General features: G+C 38.5%; 2 protein-coding genes across 2 annotated transcripts; one reads left to right on the forward strand and one right to left on the reverse strand.

The window, feature by feature from the left end:
• The first annotated feature begins 1247 nt into the window (after positions 1-1247).
• On the forward strand, positions 1248-25895 carry USP50 (ubiquitin specific peptidase 50). The gene is made up of 7 exons (XM_036843553.1): positions 1248-1453; positions 3018-3212; positions 3451-3646; positions 5283-5492; positions 6740-6882; positions 10717-10849; positions 25579-25895. Exons 1-7 carry the CDS (start codon positions 1401-1403, stop codon positions 25768-25770), a joined length of 1122 nt encoding a protein of 373 aa, XP_036699448.1. The 5' UTR covers positions 1248-1400; the 3' UTR covers positions 25771-25895.
• On the reverse strand, positions 12154-21877 carry LOC118891125 (acyl-coenzyme A thioesterase 9, mitochondrial-like). The gene is given in 2 exon segments (XM_036844760.1): positions 12154-12210; positions 21002-21877. Coding segments are annotated over 2 exon segments (933 nt in total).
• Positions 25896-26821: the final 926 nt, after the last annotated feature.

The raw sequence follows: 26821 nt of genomic DNA on the forward strand, positions 1-26821 counted from the left end.
ATAATGTCCTTTTATACTATTTTTTTTCCTGATCAAGGATCCCGCCCAGGATTGAGTATTTGTCTTGTTTCTCTAGTTTCTTTTTAATCTGAAATAGTTCTCAGCCTTCTTTCTTTCCTGACATTGACAATTTTGAAGAGTTTTTTCCTTTTGTTACCTCATTCATTTTACTTGATGTAGAGTTGAGAAAAGATGAATTGAATTGGCCCTAATGGCTCTTTCTTTACCTACTCTCTACAGATTCTAAGTTAGCTCGGAGGAAGAACATGTTGGTATTAGCTCCGGAACTCCAGTAGCTCCCCCTTTCTAACAAGGCCACTTCCTCGACCAGGTTGCTATCACTGCTTTGGTCGCATGTATTCTCTGACCCCTTTTCATCTAGACAGAGCATTGGGTAAGGGTTCTTTGCAGGGGTTGGGGGGTCCCTCTCTATTGAAGTGCTTTCTTTTTTTTTTAACATCTTTATTGGAGTATAATTGCTTTACAATGGTGTGTTAGTTTCTGCTGTGTAACAAAGTGAATCAGCTACACGTACACATATATCCCCCATCCCCTCCCTCTTGCATCTCCCTCCCACCCTCCCTATCCTACCCCTCTAGGTGGTCACAAAGCACTGAGCTGATCTCCCTGTGCTATGCGGCTGAAGTGCTTTCTTAAGCACAGTTCTCTGTGAAGAAAATGAGAGCTCAGGATCTCATGTGTGCTTTGCTATTTCTCAATTTATAACTTCTTCTTTGATGAATATTTTTATTTGCCCAGTGTGGCATTAGTGGTGTGTGTATGTGTGTGTGTGTGTGTGTGTGTGTATACCTCTTTTGCACTATAATTGATGCCCGTGAAGGGAAATACTCCAGTCTATCCCAATGCTATGCATTTTGGGAAGCAGCAAAATCCATCTGCCTCTTTCCCCGGTGTGAGACACAGTCCCTCAAAGTCCCTGGAGTGGTGTGGTTACTGGAAAGGTGGATGAGTACCCTAAGGGGGCAGAGTTGCCATAGTATCCACTGATATGGAGGCGAATCTTCTGTGTTTGTGTGTGTGTGTGTGTCTGTAATATATATATACAAGAGAAACTTGGAAAGATGAAGAGAGGTTATATGTTCAGTTAATTCTCTGAAATCTAATCTTTTAAGTTTTAAAGCAACCAAGTAACAGTATCTCATGGCAGCATTCTAGAATTTTGAAGTGTAATATAAAGGATTATGATGTATGGGAAATCCAAGTTGGAAGGTACCTGAAGTACGGATGAAATCAGTTTGCAGCTACTGACAGTAGGAAGGAACATATAAGTTGTGTATTACAAACAAGAAGAGCCAAAGGAACAGGCTTGGAGAAATGAAGTTAAAAGGATTAGATGGAGCTCCTGAATAGAAGTGAAAGATCAACGTCATTTCACTAAAATGGCTTCGCGACAGCCTTTCACTGCAGATGACTTCAGTATCTACTATGTCCTGTGAGCCTCTGTCTACTACAGTTTTCTAGATAAGCTTAGCTGAGCTGGGGTGGGGTGGGGGAAGCCATGCTTAAAGGGGTCAGGAGGTACATGCCGAATTTTGAATGGATTCCTCAGGGTTGACCCATTGGAGGTCTCCCAAAGGGAAGGGATGGGACGATGTTATTTAATATCTAGCCAATAGTTATTCCTAAAGAGTGACAGCCCAGGGCCTCCTGTGACATTGGTAAATAAAAGGGGAAATGTCCCTCCGTGTAAAAGAGAGCACTTTTCAAACTGGCAGAATTGTAAGTAGAGGTACTGACATGAGGTAGCTGTCTCCTGGAGTCCCAATTTTAGATACTACATGGAAAGAAAACCCAAAAGGATGAAGATACTGGGCAGCCTGGTACAGTAGCCAAATTACAAAAGGAAGCTCTGTGTGGAAAGAAGAGGACCCTCTCCTCTGTGCAGGTCTGGTTGATCCACATGGACACACGAATTCCGTAGCTACTGTTAAGGACATCCTGGATCAGTCATTTCTTTAAAGAAATTTTTTTAGGTTACCATTAACTATGTAATCTGTGCCTCGTTCCTTGCATTGTTTAATCCTCACAATCCAACAATCCTATAAGACAGGTAACACTGTTCCTATTTTATAGATGAGAAACAGATATGAGTCCCAGATCATGTAACTAGTAAGTGACAGTCAAAATTTAAACTAAATGCTCTTTCTCTCCCCCTCTCTATGTATGTGTGTGTGTGTTTATATATGTATGTATTATATATACATATATAACATACATATGTATGTGCTCTTAATATATGTATATATTCTCAATATGTGTATATATTATGCTCTCAAATGTATATATGGCATATATATGTATATACAAACACGTATATACTCCTAATATTTGATATACAAATCCAAATAACTTGACAGACAGATGATGCGTAGGTAGATAGATAGATATCCCTTCTCTCTATGTGCCACTGTACATGCCTTAGTATATTACCATGGGCAAATGACGAAACCATTTATTTACACATGATATCTCACCTGTAAAACAGGATTTAAAAATAACTGTACCTACCCCATAGAATTGTTGAAAGAATTAAATGGGAAAGTTCATGTTAAGTACTTAACATAGTGTCAGGTCAATACAAGATAGCTATTGTTATTAACTACTATCTATTGTTATTATTATTACTGCTAATAATAATTAAATTACTTGCCCAGCAAAAAAGGAAATACTTTGGTATTTAGAGAGGAAGTCTGCATTTTAGCAAAGCAATTCTAGGTCTCTGAAAGGCCAGTCTTTTCTGTCCTCTTGCTTTGGTTTTAGGAAGAAACTTTATCTCTGCTTATTTGGCCGCAGGCACTGTTCAAAGAGTCCCAAACAAAGTAATGCAATTTTAGACTCCAAGTCCGAATACTTCTGTCTTTGATAGGGAATGTATTGGGTGGAAGTCTTATGAAGGACTCTTCTTTGTGTCATTAGGTTGAGACGGCCTTATTTCATTTGTACGTATTTTGTTTCCTCAAAATGCTTTCCTTTCTTTCCATGTGGCACCAACATAGCACAGAGTGCACAGATCACTATGACCCCTTTCCAGTTAACGAGGCTGATGAGAACCGGCCCCATTTCCAGGGCGTGACTGGTCTGCGGAACCTGGGCAACACATGCTACATGAATGCCATCTTACAGTGTCTCTGCAGCATCTCACCACTGGTGGAATACTTTCTCTCTGGAAAGTACATTACCGCTCTTCAAAAGTAAGACCATTTGCCATCCCTGCAGCCGGGCCCTCACCCCTGCTCTCCAAGGTGAGGTTAGGGAAGGGACCCTCTGGAGTCCCTATGAAGGGCTAAACCAGTTAGGAGAGGCTGCAGTGCCCCAGATCCCATTTCTAGGGTGAGTAAAACGGGAAGGTCAACCAAGAAATGGATGAAGCTTTGTTTGGGGTCTGATGCCACATGCTTAGCCAGAATCATTTCCCTTCCTTCTTCCAAGGGATTGCAGTGAGGTTGCCACTGCTTTTGCCTATGTGATGACAGATATGTGGCTTGGAGACTCTGACTGTGTCTCACCAGAAATATTTTGGTCAGCTCTTGGCAAACTCTACCCAGCATTTATGAAAAAGACGCAGCAAGATGCTCAGGAATTCTTGATTTATGTCCTGAATGAACTTCATGAAACTCTGAAAAAGGTAAGTAGAATTAATGGCCTTGAAATAGACCTTTAGCTGTATCAGCAACTTTCACTTTTCATTCTTTCATTTGTTCAGTCAGTATTGCCTACTCTGTGCTGAGCACAGGTGCTGGGGTCACTATGGGGAGCATTCAGGTTAGTATTTGAATGGGCCTGTATTTCCCAAACTTAGCTGTTTATCAGAATCACCTGGAGAGATTTTATGGCACAGCTTCTTAGGCCCTCTGGTGTTATTGAATTAGAATGTCTGGGTTGTCTTCTGGGAAAACTCACTTGGGATTTCCAGTAATCAGCAGGTGTGGGGACCACTGGTCTAGTTCCCTTTGCGGTAACATCTGCTTTGAGTATTTTTTTAGAGTGAAAATTACATTTTTTTATAAAAATATATTCCTCATGAGGTATAATATATAAAATTTACAACTTAAAACAAGTGTTCTTGGTAGTTACAAACCCGAGGAAATATTAAGCTTGGTGTGAGGTGAAAGGACAGATCTGTAAACTGCAGTTTCATCTTTATACTAAATGTGCCTAACCTGAGTTCTTCACTGGATTAGGACATACATTGAATAAAACATGAAATTGCCAGCTACTAAGGAGGTTGCCTTTAATTATAAGACTCACTACCTTCAGCCTTGATCTGAGACCCACACTCTCCAAAGATATGCCCTAGACTTTATGCAGTGTCTTTGTGCTGCTGTTAGCTTACCTCATAGCCAGGAGACACTTATCACGAAAGACCACAAACTATTACTGTTAATTCCTCTCATCTGCAATCCTCAGCTCCATTTTTAATTTTTACTGAGATATTCACAGCAGCACTTTTTTTAGCCAGAGGGGAGGGTGATGGTCAGTAAAAATCACTGAGGTCCTCATCTGCAGCCAGTCTGAAATAAATAGCATTCTGGTTCTCAAGGTTAAACTTGGAGTTAGAGGCATCAAACTACTGTCAGGTGGAAGACACGGGCAGGTGGGTGTGATGAAAGAAGCAGCCAAAGCGGAGCCTGGTGCACAGTTCCAAAGCAGAGCTGACTGTGGAGCTAAAGCGCCTTCAGAATGTATATTCTGCTGAGGCTGTAGAATCACGGGTCAGGGTGTGCTCCCGGAAATACTGTTCCTGAGCACCAGCTAGATTCAAATCAGGCTACAAGGCTAGTGAAATCGGGCTGCCTTTGGAGTTTAAGATTTGCTCTTTAAAAAAATTTTTTTCTAACAATAAAAGAAGAGGCTACGGAACATAACCTGAAGGGACTGGAGGAGAGATCCAATTCCTTTATCTTACCTCTAGATCAGCTTGCATGACCGGAAGCTAGTTTGCAGCTTACCCTCTTCCCAGGAAAAACTGCCTGCAGGACCCTATATCACATTATCATTTACTGTCAGTTTATGGCACCATGGACATGTGTTTTACCAGGGTTAGGGTGTCCTCATTCCTCAGCTTCACTTAAAGAGGGAAATAACTGAATTATCAGAAATCACACATATTATATGCTCTTAAGAAGATCTTATTCTGTTTATTGTCTGAATCCAAAACTAAGTGGTTTTGGGTAGCATTCTGTTAGAAAAATCAGGTCATTCTATTAAAAAAATTTTGATAACCAGTAGTTGATTTGGGGTAAATTTGTTCCTTTATTCAGTACCACCGAAGAAGAGCATATGAAAAAAGATCTATTCCGAGATTCTGCAGGAAGATGATTGCCAACGAGTCCTCCATCATCACCCGGCTGTTTGAAGGGCAGCTCAATTATAGCATCATATGTTTAAAGTGTGAGAACTGTACCTACAAGAATGAAGTCTTCACCGTCCTCTCCCTCCCCATTCCATCCAAATACGAGTGCTCTCTTCAGGTAGGGATTCTTACTCCTGGAGACTTCTTTTGTCTTTCTCTACCCCAGCCCTGGGTTTTCCCAAGGCTGTTTCCTACATTTTCTAGTATGAGGGGAGCTACTTTATAACTTAAAAAAATTGGAGACCCGTGATGAAAACGTTTTGTAGAAAAGTGACATACAGCCAAAAGTTACTATGAATTCAGATGTATCTCTAAATGTGCTCAATGAAAGAGCCTCACTGTAAAACTGGAAAGATGGGTGGGCTTTATTCAGTCTATTGAGATGGCTTGGTGCATATAGGGAGTTTACACTTATAAAAATTTTATGGCCCTTTCTCATCCCAGAGGTCTGTAGGTACATATTAGGAAATGACTTTGACTCTTATTCTTGAGCTCTTATGTTTTGGACAAAAGCTGAGGAATCTGGGGGGAAAGATAGAATGGAATAGTGCCTTAGTTTACCTCTCAAATTTTCTTTACCATAATACCAAAAGTTAATCTGTAAACGGAGGAGTGGTGGGAGTGGGTGGAAGGTGGCAGTAAAAGCCAGGGAACTGTGAGGAGGCAGGGAGCAATAAGTTTCCTTGCAGGAAAACACACATTTATATTTTTCTTCTTAAATTGCTAAAAGTCTTCAAGTACCAGAGTTAGAGAAAATAATCCTACTACTTATTCAGAACTGGGCTTTGTTCTCAGCTCAAACTGCTAAACACTACTGAAGATAATTCCAAAGCCTCTAAGTGAGGTGCTGGCAATCTGTGCTCATCTTCCTCTTTAGGTTAATGGTTTGCAGAGTGGGGAGCCTGGCTGGTTGAGGATGTCTCCTGTGGGCATGAGATCTAATTCCCTCTGTTCTGCTGTCTTTATTATGGGCCACCCCCAAATACAGGGATATGGTCATTTTTCAGTCCCCAGATCACTTTTCTGATGAGATGAGTAACTTAAAGCAGCTGCCTGACTTGGTTAGTGGAAATTGCATAGTTGGTATTATTCTGAAACAAACCAGAAATGTTAAAATGCTGATTCAGAGATTAGAAATGAGATGGACATTTGGATCTATTTCGGTAACTCAGTGAGAAGGCAGCACCTCCTTTGCCAGGTGGACTATATCCAAGCTGCAGCTTGCGGCGCTGGCATCTCTTGGACTTAACTTGGAGAAAAGCACCGAGGATTACATTTCCGCAGCTCTTTCAAAGTTCTAATATAGACAGGACCCCAGGTTGCAGTGGATTCAGTTTGGTCACCAAATGCTTTTTTCCTCAACAGGACTGTCTCCAGTGTTTTTTTCAACAAGACACACTGACCTGGAACAACCAAATTTACTGTTCCTTTTGCGAAACCAAGCAAGAAACAGCTGTGAAGGCCAGTATTTCTAAAGCACCAAAAATAATTGTCTTTCACTTAAAAAGGTATGGATTTTGACATTTTGTGAGCAGATTTTTTGAACAGCTTTATCATGATATAATTCACATACCATGCAATTCACCTATTTAAGTGTACAATTCAATGGTGTTGAATATATTACATTAATTTTTTAAAAATCTGTGGTAAAATATATATAACAAAATTTTCCATCTTAACCATTTTAAGTATATAGTTTCACTGGCATTAATTACATTCACAGTATTGTGCATCGATTTTTCAAAACTTTTTCATCACCCTCAACAGAAACTCTGGAACCATTAAGCAATAACTCCCCATTCCTCTTCCCTCCCAGCCCCTGGTAACCTCCAGTCTACTTTCTGTGTCTATAAATTTGCCTGTTCTGATACTTCATATAAGTGTAGTCACACACCATTTGTCCTTTTTTTTTTTTTAAATTTTGTAGCTACTTTATTTATTTATTTATTTATTTATTTTTGGCTGTGTTGGGTCTTCGGTTCGTGCGAGGGCTTTCTCTAGTTACGGCAAGTGGGGGCCACTCTTCATCGCGGTGCGGGGCCGCTCTTCATCGCGGTGCGCGGGCCTTTCACTATCGCGGCCCCTCCCGCCGCGGGGCACAGGCTCCAGACGCGCAGGCTCAGTAGTTGTGGCTCACGGGCCCAGCTGCTCCGTGGCATGTGGGATCTTCCCAGACCAGGGCTCGAACCCGTGTCCCCTGCATTAGCAGGCAGATTCTCAACCACTGCGCCACCAGGGAAGCCCCCCATTTGTCCTTTTTGCTGGCCTATTTCACTTAGCATGTTTCCAAGGTTCATCCTTGTTGTGACGTGTACCAGAAGTTCATTCCTTTTTATAGCTGAATAATACTCTATCGTATGTATGTACATCATATTTTGTTTGTCTGTTCAACTGTCGATGGACATTTGGCACTCACTTTGAGTGCTTTTAAAAAATAAATTTCCGGGCTTCCCTGGTGGCGCGGTGGTTGAGAGTCTGCCTGCCAGTGCAGGGGACACGGGTTCGAGCCCTGGTCTGGGAAGATCCCACATGCCACGGAGCAACTGGGCCCGTGAGCCACAATTACTGAGCCTGCGCGTCTGGAGCCTGTGCTCCGCAACAAGAGAGGCCGCGATAGTGAGAGGCCCGCGCACCGCGATGAAGAGTGGTCCCCACTTGCCGCAACTAGAGAAAGCCCTCGCACAGAAACGAAGACCCAACACAGCCATAAATAAATAAATAAATAAGTAAGTAAAAATTAAAAAAAATAAATAAATTTCCTATAAAGATGTTATAAAATAAATAAATAAATAAATTCCCTAGCTCTACCCTTGGGGATTCTGTTCGCACAGGTCTGAGGTGGAATCTAAGCATCACTATTTAAATTTTTAACACCCCCCCACCACACTGTGCTCAGTTATTATTTTTATTTTTTATTTTTAAATTTATTTTTGGCTGCATTGGGTCTTTGTTGCTGTGCGGGCTTTCTCTAGTTGTGGAGCATGGGTTGCGGTGCGCAGGCTTATTGTGGTGGCTTCTCTTGTTGCGGAGCACAGGCTCTAGGGCACACGGGCTTCAGTAGTTGTGGCTCGTGGGCTCTAGAGCACAGGCTCAGTAGTTGTGGCACGTGAGCTCAGTAGTTGTGGCCCGTGGGCTCTAGGGCGCAGGCTCAGTAGTTGTGGCGCACGGGCTTAGTTGCTCCGCGGCATGTGGGATCTTCCCGGGCCAGGGCTCGAACCCGTGTCCCCTGCATTGGCGGGCAGATTCTTAACCACTGTGCCACCAGGGAAGTCCCAGTTTTTATTTTTAAAAGTTACAAATCTACAGAAAATTTGAAAAGGTATATAATGAATACCCATATACCCTAGAATCTTCATTAGTTGGTGCCACTTTGCCACATTTCCTTTTGTTCTTCCTGTCTGTCTCTTTCTCCCTCCAGCCCTCCCTTCCATTTTATTAGCTGAACCGTCTAAAGTAAGATGCAAACACCATGGCATTTCATGCTTACATACTTCAGCATGTATCACCTGAGAATAGGACATTCTCCTACATAATCACAACACCATTATCATATAGCCCAAGAAATTTAACAATAATTTTATATCACCCAAGATACAGTCCATATCTAAATTCCCCCATCCCCAAAATATCTTTCATAACTTTTCTTCCAATCTAGCATCCAGTCAAGGGTCATACATTGCATTTGGCTGTCTCTTTAGTTTCTTTTAATCTAGAAGAATCCTTCCCTCTTTTTTCATATTTAAACATTTTTTTCTCATTTTGAGTTTGTTTAGATTATGTCACCCATCCTGGATTTGTCTAATTGTTTCCCCATAGTTAGATTCAGGCTAAACTTTTTTTTTTTTAGCAAGAATTTGCCATAGCTGATGTTATGGACTCGTCATTACATTACATCAGGAGGCAAATCATAAAAGTTTGTCCCACTATTGGTAATGTTAAGTTTGATCACTTAGTTAAGGTAGTGACTATAAGATCTCACCATTTTAAGGTATAGTAGTTTTCCCCTCTGTAACTAGTATCACTCTGGACTCATGGATATTTTTAAACTTAATTGGTTTAATATCCATTACTATTATCATTCTTCTCCATGTTCAAATTATTCTAAGTTGGCCAGTGGGATCCCCTTCAAGCCAGCTCCTGTGACCCCATTAGTTAATTTAAGTTTACTTACATATATAAAATGTATCCTTCTTTTATATAGTTCTATGAATTTTGATAAATGTAATGTAACCATCACTGCCAACAGAGATTCTTTCCATCACCCCAAAAAGTTTTCTCATGTTCCTTTATAATCAATTCCTTCTCCCACCCTCAGCCCCTAGAAACTTCTGATCTGATTTCCATCTTTATTGCCTTTTCCAGAATGTCATATGTTATACCATATGTGGCCTTTTGAGTTTGGCTTCTTTCACTTAGCACAATGAGATTAATCCATGTTGTGAAATGTAGTCATGGTTCCTTCCTTTTGATTGCTGTGTAGTATACCCTTTTATGAATGTACCAAAATTGTTGATCCATTCACTAGTTGATGAACATTTGAGTTGTTTCCAGTTTGGGGCAGATATGAATACAGCTGGTATAAATTTTGCATATAGGTTTCTGTGTGGATATAAGTCTTTGTTTCTTCTGAGATGATACCTAGGCATGGGATTGCTGGGTCATATGATATGATATTCCCTTAGTTTTTGCAAACAAGATTTCTTGCTTTCTGGCACAGGAAAATCTCAGCCTCACCCAGTAATTTCCCTTCCCCCGACCTAAACCAGCTGTTTTTCCAAAATGAACATAATTTATTCTTTAAAAAGCTCTGGGGTGATTCTGATATTAACTCAGATTTGGGAACTGCTGATCTGTATAACACATAGAGAATGTGACAAGATTTTCACAAAATTTTATCTTATTAAAGATATATTAAAACCTCCAAGTTGGAAAACAGGACACTGCGAAGACAGTGTGTGCTGAAATCAACATAAGGAAAAGCTGAGTCAGCTTGGTTAGAGTGAACAGCATCAGATGGAGGGAAGACTTCTGGAAGTTATCAATGTGATTTCTACTCCCCCCGATGCTGAGCTTGGCTTTATCCCTTTCTTTTTCTCCCGCTAGATTGACTCTACCCTGTCTCACTCCCTGACTCAGGCTCTTGGCCCACTTCAGCCTCAGTTTTGGCTGTGGAGATTCAAATATATGTAGATAAGAAAAAAATAATTTATGTATAGGTCTACACCAAATAATCTTTCCAAGAAATTACTTTTAACTATACTTGGAACTTGTGAAGGTATGTGGACTTCATGAGTGGTTCACAAACTTACTTTCTATTTTACACATTTATTATATCTCTGCAGGTTTGACATCCTGGGTACAATGAAAAGGAAACTGAGCACAGATATTCATTACCCGCTCACTAACTTGGACCTTACTCCTTACATTTGTCCAGTTTTTCGGAAACATCCTAAATATAACCTCTGTGCAGTGGTGGTGAGTAAAATACTGAAACTATTTAAAGTAACACAGGTTTAAAGAAAACTGTAGAATTATCTGCTTGAATGACTACTACTTCTATCTCTCCCTGACTTCTCCTATACTGCCCTTTTTAAAACAAAATATAGAGCCTGGAAACTCCCTGCTTTGACCTTGAACAGTAGTAGAGCAGTGAAAGAATACATGAAAGAATACAATGTCCTCTATGCTGCCTCCCCACTGTCCCTCTACTCTATAATACTACAGAGTATTTATTTATTAGTATTTATACTAATAAATAATACTATAACAATAGTGGAGAGAGGCTATTTCAGATCTAGGGACATTTGTGAGCTGTGCTCTGGGGGCAGCAGAAGTCGGTTCCAGTAGCTTTATGTTGAATAATCATGAGCCCCTCTACGGTGAAAGCCCCAAACACGAGGTACATGGTAGTCATAGACTCACTGCCTGTGTGCATCAGTCCTAAGGAAACTCTGGGGGTTCCCTCTGGCTCTAAATCAACTGTCATCATTGAAGGAAAGAAAGCATGGAGTATAATTCAGACCAAATCGTCTAGAACTTCCCACAGCATCAACCACCCCAAGCACCAGGCCATTTTCTGGGTTTCTATTCTGGATCACAGTGTTAAAGATCTGCTTCAGAACATTCAGATTTCAGTTGAACCTGGAGGTCCAGTTGTGTCCAATGTCAGATGGGCGGGGCTCCCCCTGGAGCCCAGTATGATTCACCAGAGCCCTCCAGGGTACTGAAGTCTAATTTCCCTTTTTGGCTTATCACTGAATTAATATAAAATGTTGATCCCACTGGTCTTTCTCTTTAACATCTCTCAGAACCATACTTCAAACTTAAAAAAAATATCCTTCTTTACTTTTTCCTTTTTACTTCAAGCCTTGACATTCTCCTTTCTAATTTATCCTGCCCTTAAACATGATTTTCCTTCTCTCACTCGCCAATTTGGAAATCTAGAGTGACATCCTCTTCCCTATCATAATAGACTCTAATGTGAATTCCAAAATGATACGTCCCCCCCATATTTTACTGTTTTAACATCTCATTATAAGTGTTTCTGCTTCAAAAAAAATCCAAAAGCAGAATTATTAAAAATTATGTGGTAATTATCTACAGTTACATAAAAAGAGTCACCCAAGCTTCCTATAAATTCTTAATCCTTTTAGTGTTTAAATTATTAGTTAATTGAAGGGTAAAAATTGGTTTTGAAAGAGAAATATATCTAGAATTTGCTGCAAACTGATGATTGATCAGAAACAAGAACTAAGCATCTTAGAAACTACAATGTATGGTCATAGGGAAAGGTCATCCATAGCTCTGTTACTCAAGGTGTCGTCCCCAGGAGACACCTGTTAGGAATAAGGAATCTCAGGCTCCACCCCACATTTACTGACTAGAAACTTGCATTTTATCAAGATCCCCATGTGATTCGAATGCATATGGAAGTTTGAGAAGTACTCAGCTAGACCAGAAGGGAAGGATTACCTCCACACCACCCTTGACAGAGATTTATCCAGTTTTTGAATAAGCCCTTAAAGAGCTTCCTGCTTTATAAGGAAGGCTCTTTATCTGCCAGATTTGTTTGGTTTATTTTACAAACATATAGTGCTTGCTATGTACCAAGCACTGTTCCAAGCACTTTATGCATTACCAATCATTTAATCCTTATGTAGCCCTGTGAAGTGTAGGCACTATTATTATCCCCATCTTACAGAATGGGAAACAGGAACAGAGGTTAAATAATCTGCTCCAATCTACTGCCTACAAAGGGCAGAGCCAGGACCTGAAGCCAGGCAGGCTGGCTCCAAACTGTCCTGCTCTCACTGCCATGTTATGCTGCCTCTGATTGTTAACTTGTCTCTCTGTATGGGGCACAAATCTACCTTCGTCCTTGTAACTCCTTCCATTTGTCCTAATTCTGTCCTCTGAGGTAGTAATAGTAATATGTACGTGGATTTTTGGTTAACAAATGCTTGTACATATGTGTTAGTTAAACAGAACACATTCTTCTTTCTTATACATGATGACCCTTCAAATATTTGAAAATAGTGATCATACACCAACAGTGTTTACCTCCTTCAACGCTTTTCAGATGATTGGCTTCTAGAAAAACTTTTTTAAATTATGAAATATTTCGGGCACAGAAAACAGAATACAGTAAGTGTGCACACAGATGTTAAGAATAGAATATTGTAGAAAACATCAAGCCCCTGTGTATCTTTAACAACCCCACTCCTCTCCCTTCTCTGTCCTGAATTTGGAGGGAATTATACCCATGCATTCTTTCATATGTGTCTGTACTATACTTTCACACTTTTATCACACATGTGTGATATAGTGTGTTTTGCGTGTTTTATAAATCTAGTATCATTAACTGTACATATCCTTCTGTAACTTTTTTCCTCAGCATTATTTTTATGATATTAATCCATAGTGATATATTAGCTTTAGTGCATACATTTACCTGCATTTACTAATTCGTTGTGTCTATTTATTTATCATTTCTCCTGTTGCTGGACAGTTAGGTTGTTTCCAGCATTCTGCTCCTACAACTTTGTATAATGCATTGTCATGTGCTAACACATGAAACTTTATATATACGTGTGTGTGTGTATGTTCTCCCAGATCACATTTTGAAGATAACTGACCTGAATCTCTCCTTTAATCTATTAACATAAAACACTTAATTTCTTTTTTCTTTGCTAAAAATGTTTTCACATTTTTTGTATCTATTTTCGCAGTCGAGAAACTAACGTGTAACTTTCTCATACTGTTCTTTTCTGTTTTTGTCTTGAGGATCAGCCTGTTTCTAGCCTCATAAAATAAGCTGGCCATTCTTTTCTATTCTTTGGCACAGTCTGCAGAAGATAAAAATAACTTGTTTTTTGAAAGGCTGGTAGAATTAAACAAAAAAACTATCTGGTCCTGAAATTTTTATTCTTGGTGGGTGGATTTTTAAATATTTTTTCAATTTGCTTTAGCCAGGATGAGACTATTCAGGAGTTTCTGTTTCTTCATTTTTGAAAAAATAAACTTTTTATTGAGATAAAACATACATATAGAAAAATGCAAGCCATGAATGTAAAACTCAATAAATTTTCGTAAAGGTAACCTGCCCATGTAACCAGAAAACAGTCCAAGTAGAATATTACCAGCACCCTAACTGCCCTTGTGCCCCCTTCTAGTCCAGGAGACCACTGGCTGCTGACAGAATAGGTTTTGCCAGCTCTTGTGCTTTATAGAAATGGAATCATACTGTGTGTACTCTTTTGTGCCTGGCTTCTTTTACTCAAAATTATGCAACATTCATTCCTATTGTTGCATGTATTGTAGTTTGTTCCTTCTCATTGCTGTATAGTATTACACTGTGTGAAAATACCACAAATTGCTCTACCCAAAGATCATGAAGACACTTACCTATTCTATCTTATAAAAGCTTTGTTTTACTTTAGCATGGTTTAAAAAATTATATTTAAAACTTCCCATTTTTTACATTTTCAAATTTATTGGCAGAAAATTGCTCACATTATACTCTTGACATTTTAATATCTCTATGGAATTCTCAGTTCTCCCTTTGTTTATTCTTAATATTATCTGTGTCTAATCTGTTTTTTCTTGGTCAGTCTTGCCAAAGTTTATCTATTTTGTTATCTGAAAGAACCAGCTTGTGGTTTTGTTGATTCTTTATTCCTTTGTGTTCTATTTCATTAATTTCTGGTCTTTATTTCCCTTCTTGTACTTTCTTTGAGTTTCCATCAACATGTTATTTAGAGGTGCATTTGAAAAATTCCAAACATAATTTTATTTAGTCATCTTTTTGTTACTAATTTCTAACTTAATTGCATTCTTATCAGAAAATATGGTCCAAATGGTATCCATTCTTGGTACGTGTTGATACTCACTTTGTGTCATAGTTTTGTGTGCTTGAAAAGAATTTTTAAATTAGGTTCAGGGTTCCATATGTCCATTAAATATAATTCGTTAATTGTGTTGTTTGAATATATACTCTTAATAAGTTTTTGTTTGCTTTAACAAGATTAATAACTGAAAGATATGTGATAAAAAAGACTGTGATTTTGCCAAAATTTTCCAGTAATTGTCATAATTTGAAGCTATGTGTGCAATTTTATATCTTTGTAGTGAATTGTTCCTTTTGTCATTCTAGGGGAATCTTTTATACTTAGCCATACTTTTTCACTTAAAGTCTGTCTAGTCTGATATTGAAAAAACTATTCCAGCTTTCTTTTGGATGATAGTATTTGTTCTTTTTCTGCCCTTTTCTTTTCTTTTCTTCCAGTTTTATTGAGATATAATTGACATACAGCACTGTATAAGATGTACAGCATAATTATTTAATCATGAAATTATCACAATAAGTTTAATGAACAGCCATCATCTAATATAAATACAAAATTAAAGAAATAGAAAAAAAGTTTTCCTTGTGATGAGAACTCCTAGGATTTACTCATAACAACTTTCATATATGACATACAACAGTGTTAATTATATTTATGTTGTACATTTCATCCCTGGTACTTATTTATAACTGGAAGTTTGTACCTTTTGACCACCTTCCTCCAATTCCTCCTTCACCCACCCCCCACCTCTGGTAACTACAAATCTGGTTTCTTTTTTTTTTTTTAAAGAAATCACATTAGGATTTTCTTTTTGGTTTCTTTTTCTATGAGTTTGTTTGTTTGTTTGTTTTTCAAGTATAATTGACTTAAAACAATATGTTAGTTCCTGTCACACAACAGAGCAATTTGATAGTTCTATACATTTCAAAATGATTACAGTAAGTCTAGTTATGCTATATCACTACACAAAGATATTATATAGTTATTGACTATATTCCCCACACTGTATATTTCACCCCTGTGACTCATTTGTTTTGCAACTGAAAGTTTGTACCTCTTAATCTCCCTCATGTCTATCTTTCCTTCGCCTATGCCTCTCCCTTCTGGCAACTACCTGTTTGCTCTCTGTAGCTATAACTCTGTTTCTGTTTTGTTTGTTCATTTGTTTTGTTTTTCATATTCCACATATAAGTGAAATTGTATAGTATTTGTCTTTCGCGGGCTGACTTATTTCACTTAGCGTACTACCCGCTAGGTCCAACCATGTTGTCACAAATGGCAAGATTTTATTCTTTTTTTTTTTTTTTTAATGGATGACTAGTATTCGATTGTGTATATACACCACACATCTTCTTTATCCATTCATCTATTGATGGGCACTTGGGTTGCTTCCATATCTTGGCTATTGTAAATAATGCTGCAGTGAACATAAGGGTGCATATATTTTTTCAAATTAGTGTTTTGGTTTTCTTTGGATATATGCCCAGGAGTGGAATTGCTGGATCATATGCTGGTTCTATTTTTAATTTTTTGAGGAATCTTCATACTGTTTTCCATAGTGGCTGCACCAAATTACATTTCCACCAACAGTGTACTAGGGTTCCCTTTTCTTCACATTCTCACCAACACTTTATCTTTTTTAATAATAGCCATTCTAACAGGTGTGAAGTGATGTCTCATTGTGGTTTTGATGTCCATTTCTCTGATGACTAGTGATATTGAGCATTTTTTCATGTACCTGTTGGCCATCTGTGTGTCTTCCTTGGAAAAAATTCTATTCAGCTCCTCTGCCCATTTTTTAATAGGGTTTTTGTTTTTTGGATGTTGAGTTGTATGGGTTACTTATATATTTTGGATTTTAACCCCTTATCTGATATATCATTTGCAAATATCTTCTCTCATTTAGTAGGCAGCCTTTTTGTTTTGTTGATAGTTTGCTTCACTATCCAAAAGCTTTTTAGATTGATGTAGTCCCATTTGTTTATTTTTGCTTTTGTTTCCCTTGCCTGAGGAGATACATGCAAAAAAGACCAATGTCCAAGAGCATACTGCCTATGTTTTCTTCTAGAAGTTTTCTGGTTTCAGGTCTTACATTTAAATCTTTAATCCATTTGAATTTATTCTTGTGCATGTTATGAGAGAGTAATCTAGTCTGATTTTTTTGCATGTAGCTGTCCACTCTTCCAACACCATTTCTCTAAGAGACTGTCTTTTCCCCATTGTGTATTCTTGTCTCCCTTGTCATAGATTAATTGACCATGTAAATGTGGGTTCATTTCTGGGCTCTCTATTCTGTTCCACTGATCTATGTGTCTGTTTTTGTGTTAATTTCTCTTTCTGATAGTTTGTTGTTAGTGTACAGAAATGCAGTAGGTTCTGTATATTAATTTTGTATCCTGCAACTTTACCGAATTCATTGATGAGTTCTAGTAGTTCTTTGATGGCATCTTAGGATTTTCTTTTTTTAATGCTATTTATTTTATTTTATTTATTTAAAAAAATTTTTATTGAAGTGAGTTGATTGTTGTGTTAGTTTCTGCTGTACAGCAAAGTGAATCAGTTATACATATACATATATAGACTCTTTTTTTAAGCTTCTTTGCCCATATAGGTCATTACAGAGTATTGAGTAGAGTTCCCTGTGTTATACATACAGTAGGTCCTTATTAGTTATCTATTTTATATATAGTAGTGTGTATATGTCAATCCCAAACTCCCAATTTATGCCCCTCTCCTTACCCCCCGGTAACCATAAGTTTGTTTTCTACATCTGTAACTCTATTTTTTTTGTAGATAAGTTCATTTATACCCTTTTTTTAGTTTCCACATATAAGCGATATCATATGATATTTGTCTTTCTGTCTGACTTACTTCACTTATTATGACAATCTCTAGGTCCATCCATGCTGCTGCAAATGGCATTATTTTGTTCTTTTTTATGACTGAGTAATATTCCATTATATATGTGTACCACATCTTCTTTGTCCATTCCTCTGTTGATGGACATTTAGGTTGCTTCCATGTCCTGGTTATTGTAAATAGTGCTGCAATGAACATTGGGGTGCATGTATCTTTTCAAATTATGGCTTTCTCCAGATATATGCCCAGGAGTGGGATTGCTGGATCATACAGTAGCTTTATTTTTAGTTTTTTAAGGAACCTCCATACTGTTCTCCGTAGTGGCTGGACCAATTTACATTCCTACCAACAGTGTATGAGGGTTCCCTTTTCTCCACACCCTCTCCACCATTTATTGTTTGTAGATATTTTGATGATGGCCATTCTGTCCAGTGTGAGGTGATACCTCATTGTAGTTTTGATTTGCATTTCTCTAATAGTGATGTTGAGCATCTTTCTCATGTGCTTTTAGGCCATATGTATGTCTTCTTTGGAGAAATGTGTATTTAGATCTTACACCCATTTATTGTTCAGTTGCTTCTTTTTTTGATATTGAGCTGCATGAGCTGTTTGTATATTTTGGAGATTAGTTCCTTGTCAGTTGCTACGTTTGCAAATATTTTCTCCCATTCTGCAGGTTGTCTTTTTGTTTTGTTTATGGTTTCCTTTGCTGTTCAAAAGATTTTAAGTTTATGTAGGTCCCATTTGTTTATTTTTGTTTTTATTTGTATTACTCTAGGAGGTGGATCGAAAAAGATCTTGCTGCAATTTATGTCAAAGAGTGTTCTTCCTATGTTTTCCTCTAAGAGTTTTATAGTGTCTGATCTTACATTTAGGTCTTTAATCCATTTTGAGTTTATTTTTGTGTATGGTCTTAGGGAGCATTCTAATTTCATTCTTTTACATGTAGCTGTCCAATTTTCCCAGCACCACTTATTGAAGAGACTGTCTTTTCTCCAGTGTACATTCTTGCCTCCTTTGTCATAGATTAGGTAACCATGGGTGCGTGGGTTTATCTCTGGACTTTCTATACTGTTCCATTGATCCATATTTCTGTTTTTGTGTCTGTACCAACTGTTTTGATGACTGTAGCTTTGTAGTATAGTCTGATGTCAGGGAGCCTGATTCTTCCAGCTCCGTTTTTCTTTCTCAGGATTGCTTTGGCTATTCATGGTCTTTTGTGTTTCCATACAAATTGTAATATTGTTGTTCTAATTCTGTGAAAAATACCATTGATAATTTGATAGGGATTACATTGAATCTGTAGATTGCTTTGGGTAGTATAGTCATTTTCACAGTATTGATTCTTCCAATCCAAGAGTATGGTATGTCTCTCCATCTGGTTGTGTCATCTTTTCTTTCTTTCATCAGTATCTTATAGTTTTCTGAGTACAGGTCGTTTGCCTCCTTAGCTAGGTTTATTCCTTGGTATTTTATTCTTTTTTTTTTTTTTAATTTTTATTTATTATTTATTTATTATCTTTATTTTTGGCTGTGTTGGGTCTTCGTTTCTGTGCGAGGGCTTTCTCCAGTTGCGGCGAGTGGGGGCCACTCTTCATTGCGGTGCGCGGGCCTCTCACTATCGCGGCCTCTCTTGTTGCGGAGCAGAGGCTCCAGACGCTCAGGCTCAGTAGTTGTGGCTCACGAGCCCAGTTGCTCCGCAACATGTGGGATCTTCCCAGACCAGGGCTCGAACCCGTGTCCCCTGCATTGGCAGGCAGATTCTCAACCACTGCGCCACCAGGGAAGCCCGGTATTTTATTCTTTTTGATGCAATGATAAATGGGATTGTTTCTGGGATTTCTCTTTCTAATTTTTTGGTTTGCTATTATTAGTTGAGGATTTTTACGTCTATGTTCATCAGTGATATTGGCCTTTAATTTTCTTTTTCTGTGATATCTTTGTCTGGTTTTGGTATCAGGGTGATGGTGGCCTCATAGAATGAGCTTGAGAGTGTTCCTTCTAATGTGTTAAGAGATTTCTGTGTATTAATTTTGTATCCTATAACTTTACCAAATTCATTTATGAGGTCTAGTAGTTTTCTGGTAGCATCTTTAGGATTTGCTATGTATAGTATCATGTCATCTGCAAACAGTGACATGATACTGTTTTACTTCTTCTCCAAATTGGAAAAGAAGAAGTTTTACTTCTTCTTTTCCAATTTGGATTCCTTTTATTTCTTTTTCTTCTCTGATTGCCGTGGCTGGGACTTCCAAGACTATGTTGAATAATAGTGGTGAGAGTGGACATCCTTGTCTTGTTCCTGATCTTAGAGGAAATGCTTTCAGTTTTTCACCATTGAGAATGATGTTTGCTGTAGGTTTGTCATATATGGCCTTTATCATATTGAGGAAGGTTCCCTCTATGCCCACTTTCTGGAGAGTTTTTTTTTTTTATCATAAATGGGTGTTCAATTTTGTTGAGAGCTTTTTCTTCATCTGTTGAGATAATCATATGGTTTTTATTCTTCAATTTATTAATATGGTGTATCACATTTGCATAAATTGAAGAATCCTTGCATCCCTGGGATAAATCCCACTTGATCATGGTGTATGATCCTTTTAATGTGTTGTTGGATTCGGTTTGCTATTATTTTGTTGAGGATTTTTGCGTCTATGTTCATCAGTGATATTGGCCTTTAATTTTCTTTTTTTGTGTGGTTTTGATATCAGGGTGATGGTGGCCTCATAGAATGAGTTTGGGAGTGTTCCTTCCTCTGCAACTTTTTGGAAGAGTTTCAGAAGGGTAGGTGTTAACTCTCCTCTAAATGTTTGATAAAATTCACCTGTGAAGCCATCTGGTCCTGGACTTTTGTTTGATGGAAGATTTTTAATCACAGTTTCAATTGCAGTACTTGTCATTGGTCTGTTCATATTTTCTATTTCTTGCTGGTTCAGTCTTCAAAGGTTGTCCTTTCTAAGAATTTGTCCATTTCTTCTAGGCTGTCCATTTTATTGGCGTATAGTTGCTTGTAGTACTCTTATGATCCTTTGTACTTTTTTTTTTTAATTTTGGCTGTGAAAAGTCTTAGTTGTGGCACTTGGGATCTTAGTTGCTGCATGTGGGATCTTTAGTTGTGGCATGCGGGATATTTTAGTTGTGGCATGCGGGCTCATAGCTGCATCACGAGGGCTTCTTACTTGCGGCATTCGGACATCCTAGTTGCAGCATGCAGACTCTTAGTTGTGGCATGCATGCGGGATCTAGTTCCCAGACCAGGGATCAAACCCAGGCCCTCTGCATTGGGAGCATGGAGTCTTACCCACTGAACCACCAGGGAAGTCCCATGATCCTTTGTATTTCTGTGGTGTCAGTTGTGACTTCTTTTTCATTTGTGATTTTATTGATTTGGGCCCTCTCTCTTTTTTTCCTTGATGACTCTCGCTAAAGGTTTCTCCATCCACACTGCATTAGGAGGCAAAACTCGACTTCAAAAACTTATAGTCTTTGGATCCAATATGTTAAGAAACATCTCATGTATGGTTGTCCTCTCCTCAGCAGTGGGAGCCATTTTCAGTAATGACATGGAGCTGAAGGTGACCCTTCTCCCCTTGTTCAATTCTCCTTGTCTAAAGAGCTCTTCTTCCTCTGGGCTTTCAAGGGTGAGTGGATTTACAAACGCCTGCCCTTTGTTTTCAGAATCAAGAGCCACCATTACAAATGTCACATCCAAAACAGGGGAAAATTCATTGTCGTGTAACTGGAACATATGCATCCTCACTTCCATGGACGTCTTCCCAACCCAACTAACATGGCCACTGAACTTGATGTCCTGTTCTGGGCTTAAGCTCTTCTTACACATATCAATCCTGTCCACCAGGGCTGTAACTATTGATAAAGGAGACATCTTAGCTGAATGTTTTTTGTTGTGCATGTAGCAAATAAGAACTCCTAAGCTGTCAAGATCCTCAAGAATCCTGCCAAACCTTACAGTGTTTTGAACAGTCAAATATTTCTCTCGTAATTCAGGCTGACTGCCCAAAGGTAAGAGAACTTCAGTGTAACTGTCTTTCATTCTCCTAGGTGGCAGTCCTTCCTGTGACTTAGCCAAAAAACTATGAAGTAATTTTCTTTCCTCCATTGCTTTCACGTGCTCTCTCCAGTTTGTGGATGCTCCTACTATCTCCTGCAACTTATCTGGAATTTCATGAATGTGGAAGACTCTCTGTTTCTCGGGATTCTGAGATCCTTGAGTCAGTTCTCTGATGGGAGCAAGGAGCCCTTTACTCAGGGTACAAAGCTGCAGCACTGCCCGCCTCATCACGCTTGCCTGCCGCCGCGCACATGACCACAGACCTGGGCTCTGTGTGCCGGTCGGTGGAGGGAAGTTGAGGCAATGGATGGCAGGAGAGGGAGAGGGATAGCGGGTGCCGGACTGGACCTTGCTCCCCAGGACCTCACCCTTGCAGTGTGGCCATGGGAGGGGGCAGGGGCAGGCTAGATTTACCAGGACCTTTACCAACCTTTTTGCAAACTAATCTCTCTTATATATTACTTTTTCATTTGTATTCAATTTTATTTATTTGTGTAGGACATATTTCAGTAGACTTTTCAACAAGGGTCTCTTATCCTGAAGTCTCCCAAGTCTTTGATTGAAAAAGTCTTTAGTTTACTTTGATTCTTGAATAACTTGAGACCAAATTCTAGATTATTTTCTTTTATCATTTTGAAACTATTTTATTATTTCTGTTTATATGGCTGCCATGGAGTTCTACCATCATGTTATTCTTTTGTAGGTAATCTTTTCTTCTTGTTGCTTTAAAAACTTTTCTCTTTGTGTTTGTTGTCTTGCAGGATTATTTTTATTTATCCTTGGTTCACTGTATTTCCTAAATTTGAAGATTCATGCCTTTCATTAATCATTTCTAGTCATTATCACTTTCAATACTGTTTTGCTCCTATATTCTCTAGAACTTCTACTAGGCATATACTGAATGTTCTCATTCAACTTTTTTTTTTTTTATTTGTGGCTGCGTTGGGTCTTTGTTGCTGCATGCAGGCTTTCTCTAGTTGCGGCGAGCGGGGGCTACTCTTTGTTGCAGTGTGTAGGCTTCTCATTGTGGTGGCTTCTCTTGTTGTGGAGCACGGGCTCTATGTGTGCGGGCTTCAGTAGTTGTGGCTTGTGGGCTCTCGAGTGCAGGCTCAGTAGTTGTGGTGCACGGGCTTAGTTACTCTGCAGCATGTGGGATCTTCCCGGACCAGGGCTTGAACCCATGTCCCCTGCACTGGCAGGCGGATTCTTAAACCACTATGCCACCAGGGAAGTCCCTCATTCAATGTCTCGTCGTTACTACACTCAGGGTAATTTCCTGTTTTGTTTCTATAGTTTATTCATTCTCTCTTCAATTCTATGTACTATTTACTCTCTACATTAAATTTTTAATTTCAAGTATTTATCATTTCTGAAAGTTCTTTTTAGGTTTTCAGTTTGCTTCCTTTTCTTAAATGTCTATATACTTTCTGTATAGTCTCTATTACCTAAAGTCCTTGGAGTTTTTAATCTTGCTATTTATTGCCTTCTCTTACTCCTGGTGAATTGTTTCCTTGTCTGTTCTGTAATATTGAATTTTGAGTTCAGCATCACTGGGTTTTATATGTGGGTATCCTGTACAGCCTGAATTAAGGTGCATCAATCAGAAAGTAATTCTCTTTTCTTTTGCCAAGCAACCCCAAAATACTTTTCATTCTCACCTTAAATTCACAGGATTCTGAGACACAGACGGTAGTATAAATTTGAATCCCAAACCAAAGAGAAGCCAGGTCTGTGGTAACGACTTTCCAGGAATGACTTTTATTCTTTGTACCCAAAGCCTAAGCTAAGCACTGGAGGATGGATTTGTTCCCCCCTAGTGTATTCTTTTATTGAGGGTGACTCTCTTTAAGAAGTTGTGGCTATGTGTGTGGATTTCAATCCAGCTCCTCACCTTGCAGGGACTTAAGACTTTACCTCCAGCCCTTGTGTGACCTTTAAAACCCAAGCACTGTGGTTCCAGGGACCAGGAACTGTCTTTGCTCTCAGGCAGTCACAGCATTAACCACACATCATGCTAATCTTTTATTTCCTCTGTTCTTGGCCCCTGGAGATTACTCTCACTATACAATCTTTAAAGTTAGCCATATATTTTAAAGGGTATTTACCATGTTTTATCCAGCATTCTGTTTTATTTTTTTTGGCTGGTTGAGTCTTCGTTGCTGCACATGGGCTTTCTCTAGTTATGGCACGCAGGGGCTACCCTTCGTTGTGGTGCGTGGGCTTCTCATTGTGGTGGCTTCTCTTGCTGTGGAGTATGGGCTCTAGGTGCGTGGGCTCAGTAGTTGTGGCGTATGGGCTTAGTTGCTCTGCGGCATGTGGGATCTTCCCGGACCAGGGCTCGAACCTGTGTCCCCTGCATTGGCAGGCAGTTTCTTAACCACTGCGCCACCAGGGAAGTCCCTATCGAGCATTCTTTACAGTTTCGTAACTAAGGCTTTTAGGCTAGCTAATTGTCTGCCAAAATTACTGGGAATGGAAGTCTAGAATGATGCTTCACCCTACCCTATTCTACTATGTCAATTTTTTTTGTTTACATTGTCATCAAAACAGAACATATTCCAGCCATAATCTGTCTAGTCACTTTAGAACATTACTTCATCATCTGGATCCACCAGATGTTTTGTTTTTCTCAAATTACATTACACTATTATGGGCACCATTTTATAAATAAGGAAGTTTAAGCATATCAGCTTAAGGTCACATGGCCAAGACCAGGACCAGAGCCTGAATCTTTAAAATGTCAGCTTTGGGATATTTCTCTAAGGTGTAACAGGAGATGTGGGGAAGATGAAGGTCTAAGGGAACACTTAATAAGTACCTCCTATGTGCTAGCACTATAAGAGAAACAGTAGTTGTATAAGACAAGGTCTTATTACCCATTTTAAAAGATAGGGGAATTAAAGCTCAGAAAGGTTAAATAATTTCCTTAAGGTCATTGTGTAGTATTAGAGCTGTATTCATAAAATTGACTAGAAAAATCCATTTTCTTCCCTCTACCCCAGCGGTCAGCAAACTTAAAAAGCTAGATAGTAAATATTTTAGGATTTGCAGGCCATGTAGTCTATAGTCTCTCTTGTCTTACACTTGTAGTGTGAAAGCAGCCACTTAAAAACATAAACAAGTGAGCATGGCTGTGTTCCCATAAAACTTTATTTAAGGACATTGAAAAATCTGAAGTTCATATAATTTCACACGTCACAAAATATTATTCTTCTGATTTTTTTCAACCATATAAAAATATAAAATGCATTCTTAGTTCACAGGGCATATAAAAACAGGCAGCAGGCTGGCTTTGACCCATGGGCAAATGGTGTGTCAACCCCTGCTCTATGCCATACCACCTTCTGAGAAGTGAGGTTCTCCAATGCCTTTGTTTCAAACATTGCTTTACTGGGTTAGGGAAGACATGGGAAAAAGAGAATAGAACAGGTTCTTTTCTGGGCCTTGGATGACCAAGGGGGCTGTTGCTGTACAACCTCCTCAAACTGTGTGGTAGCAGAGTATGCAGTTGTTTTAATGTCTTGTTCCAATGTTAAATGTCTTTTTTCATGTCTATCTTAGACTGTCTTCAAAATTAAACTATAAGCTCATTTAGGAAAGATGACTATTTTCTTATTTTAAAATTTCCTTTGATGTTTAATAGTCTATGTACAGTTGGTGCTCAGTATTAACTGATATTAGAAGATGCCAAATACTATCCTATTTCATTCACAGAGTCTATTAAATAATCGATGGACACAATATATAACCATTTCACTGACATGAAAAATATACCAGTCAGGCTATATGTATGATTTAACGTAACATATGATTTCCTTTTAATCCAGTATAAGGGACAATTATAAAAATATTTCTTGGCCCTACCGTTTTGGTTCTAATAGTTAAGGTATTCAAATGTAAATACTGTGTGACATTCCTTTCTCCCGTAGAACCACTTTGGTGATCTGGATGGTGGCCACTACACTGCTTTCTGCAAAAACTCAGTGACTCACGCCTGGTATAACTTTGATGACACACGAGCCAGTGAGATTCCAGATACTTCAGTTCAAACCGCTACAGCATATCTCCTGTTCTATAGCTGCCAGCCCTTTTCTATACCTATACAAAAACGCAAGAGCTAGGAAAATGGTGTTTCCTGAAAATTGCAAAACTAGCAATTAGAACCTAGTACTTACTTAAGTTTTGCTTTGTCATTAAAACTCTTGCAACTTACTTGCATCACTGACATTTTTAAGTCTTTCTGGCATGTTATGCAACCTTTCACAAGGTAAGTCTATAAAAAGATGGGTCCTGGCCCACTGAAAGAGGCAGCATGAAAATGATGCAATGCTAACGAATGGGGACCTTCAAAGCAATCAGATTGTAAGTATTGTGTTCAGGTTTCAAAGTACAGTGTTTATTAGTGTGTATTTTTATCATAAACTATCTCATAATAATTATATATATCCAACAAATTATTTTCCAAAGATACTTCATGGAGCTAAACCAAAATAGCTTTTGTTCAAGTGGCTCTGTGAGGTTAGGAATGTGATTTGAAAATATTTAATTGTTCAGATAATTTAGGCAAGAAACTATAATCTCTCTAATTGTAGAACATGAAAAGTTGTCAGTTTCACAATTCAACACCATCCTTTCATCTTCTTCCTGGGAGTCCACTAATGGTGACATCTTTCAGAAGCACCTTTAGAATCGTGTCTTTATATGGAGTGTTATATATTGACTTTAACTATAACAACTAAGTCCCTGAGGTAAATGATAAATTCTAAGCTCCTCTATCCCTTTTAATACATCACTTTGTAAAGATGTGGTTTATAATGCAGTTCACTTTGCAGTCATGTCTGACTCTTCTCTTTTTATCTTAATCCTAAGAATTCTACTATTCTTGATAGAATGAGTCTGGGCATTAAGTTATTTATATCTTACTCTGACTCCCAACTCTGAATCATAAGTGCTATATGCAGTTCAGGGTCAAGGTGAAGGACGAGTGGAATCAAGTGATGCAAAGGAATAAGTGTATTAAATTTTAAGTCATTGTAGTGGTATAAAGAGTGTATGTATAAAATCTATAATTCTACTGTTCTATGTTTAATAATATAAAATTAAAGACAGAACACTTACAGGGTTTTAAATTATTTTTCTCATTAAGATTTTAATGTAGGTGTAAATGAAAAT

This window comes from Balaenoptera musculus, chromosome 2 (assembly GCF_009873245.2).
Source record: "Balaenoptera musculus isolate JJ_BM4_2016_0621 chromosome 2, mBalMus1.pri.v3, whole genome shotgun sequence".
Taxonomy (NCBI): domain Eukaryota; kingdom Metazoa; phylum Chordata; class Mammalia; order Artiodactyla; family Balaenopteridae; genus Balaenoptera; species Balaenoptera musculus.

Bases quoted from the DNA above. Each gene is read 5' to 3' on its own strand.
- USP50 (XM_036843553.1), top strand. From the start codon at position 1,401: ATGGCTTCGCGACAGCCTTTCACTGCAGATGACTTCAGTATCTACTAT. The intron at 1,454-3,017 runs GTGAGCCTCTGT...GCACCAACATAG, and splicing joins TTCAGTATCTACTATGTCCT to CACAGAGTGCACAGATCACT. The intron at 5,493-6,739 runs GTAGGGATTCTT...TTTCCTCAACAG, and splicing joins AATACGAGTGCTCTCTTCAG to GACTGTCTCCAGTGTTTTTT.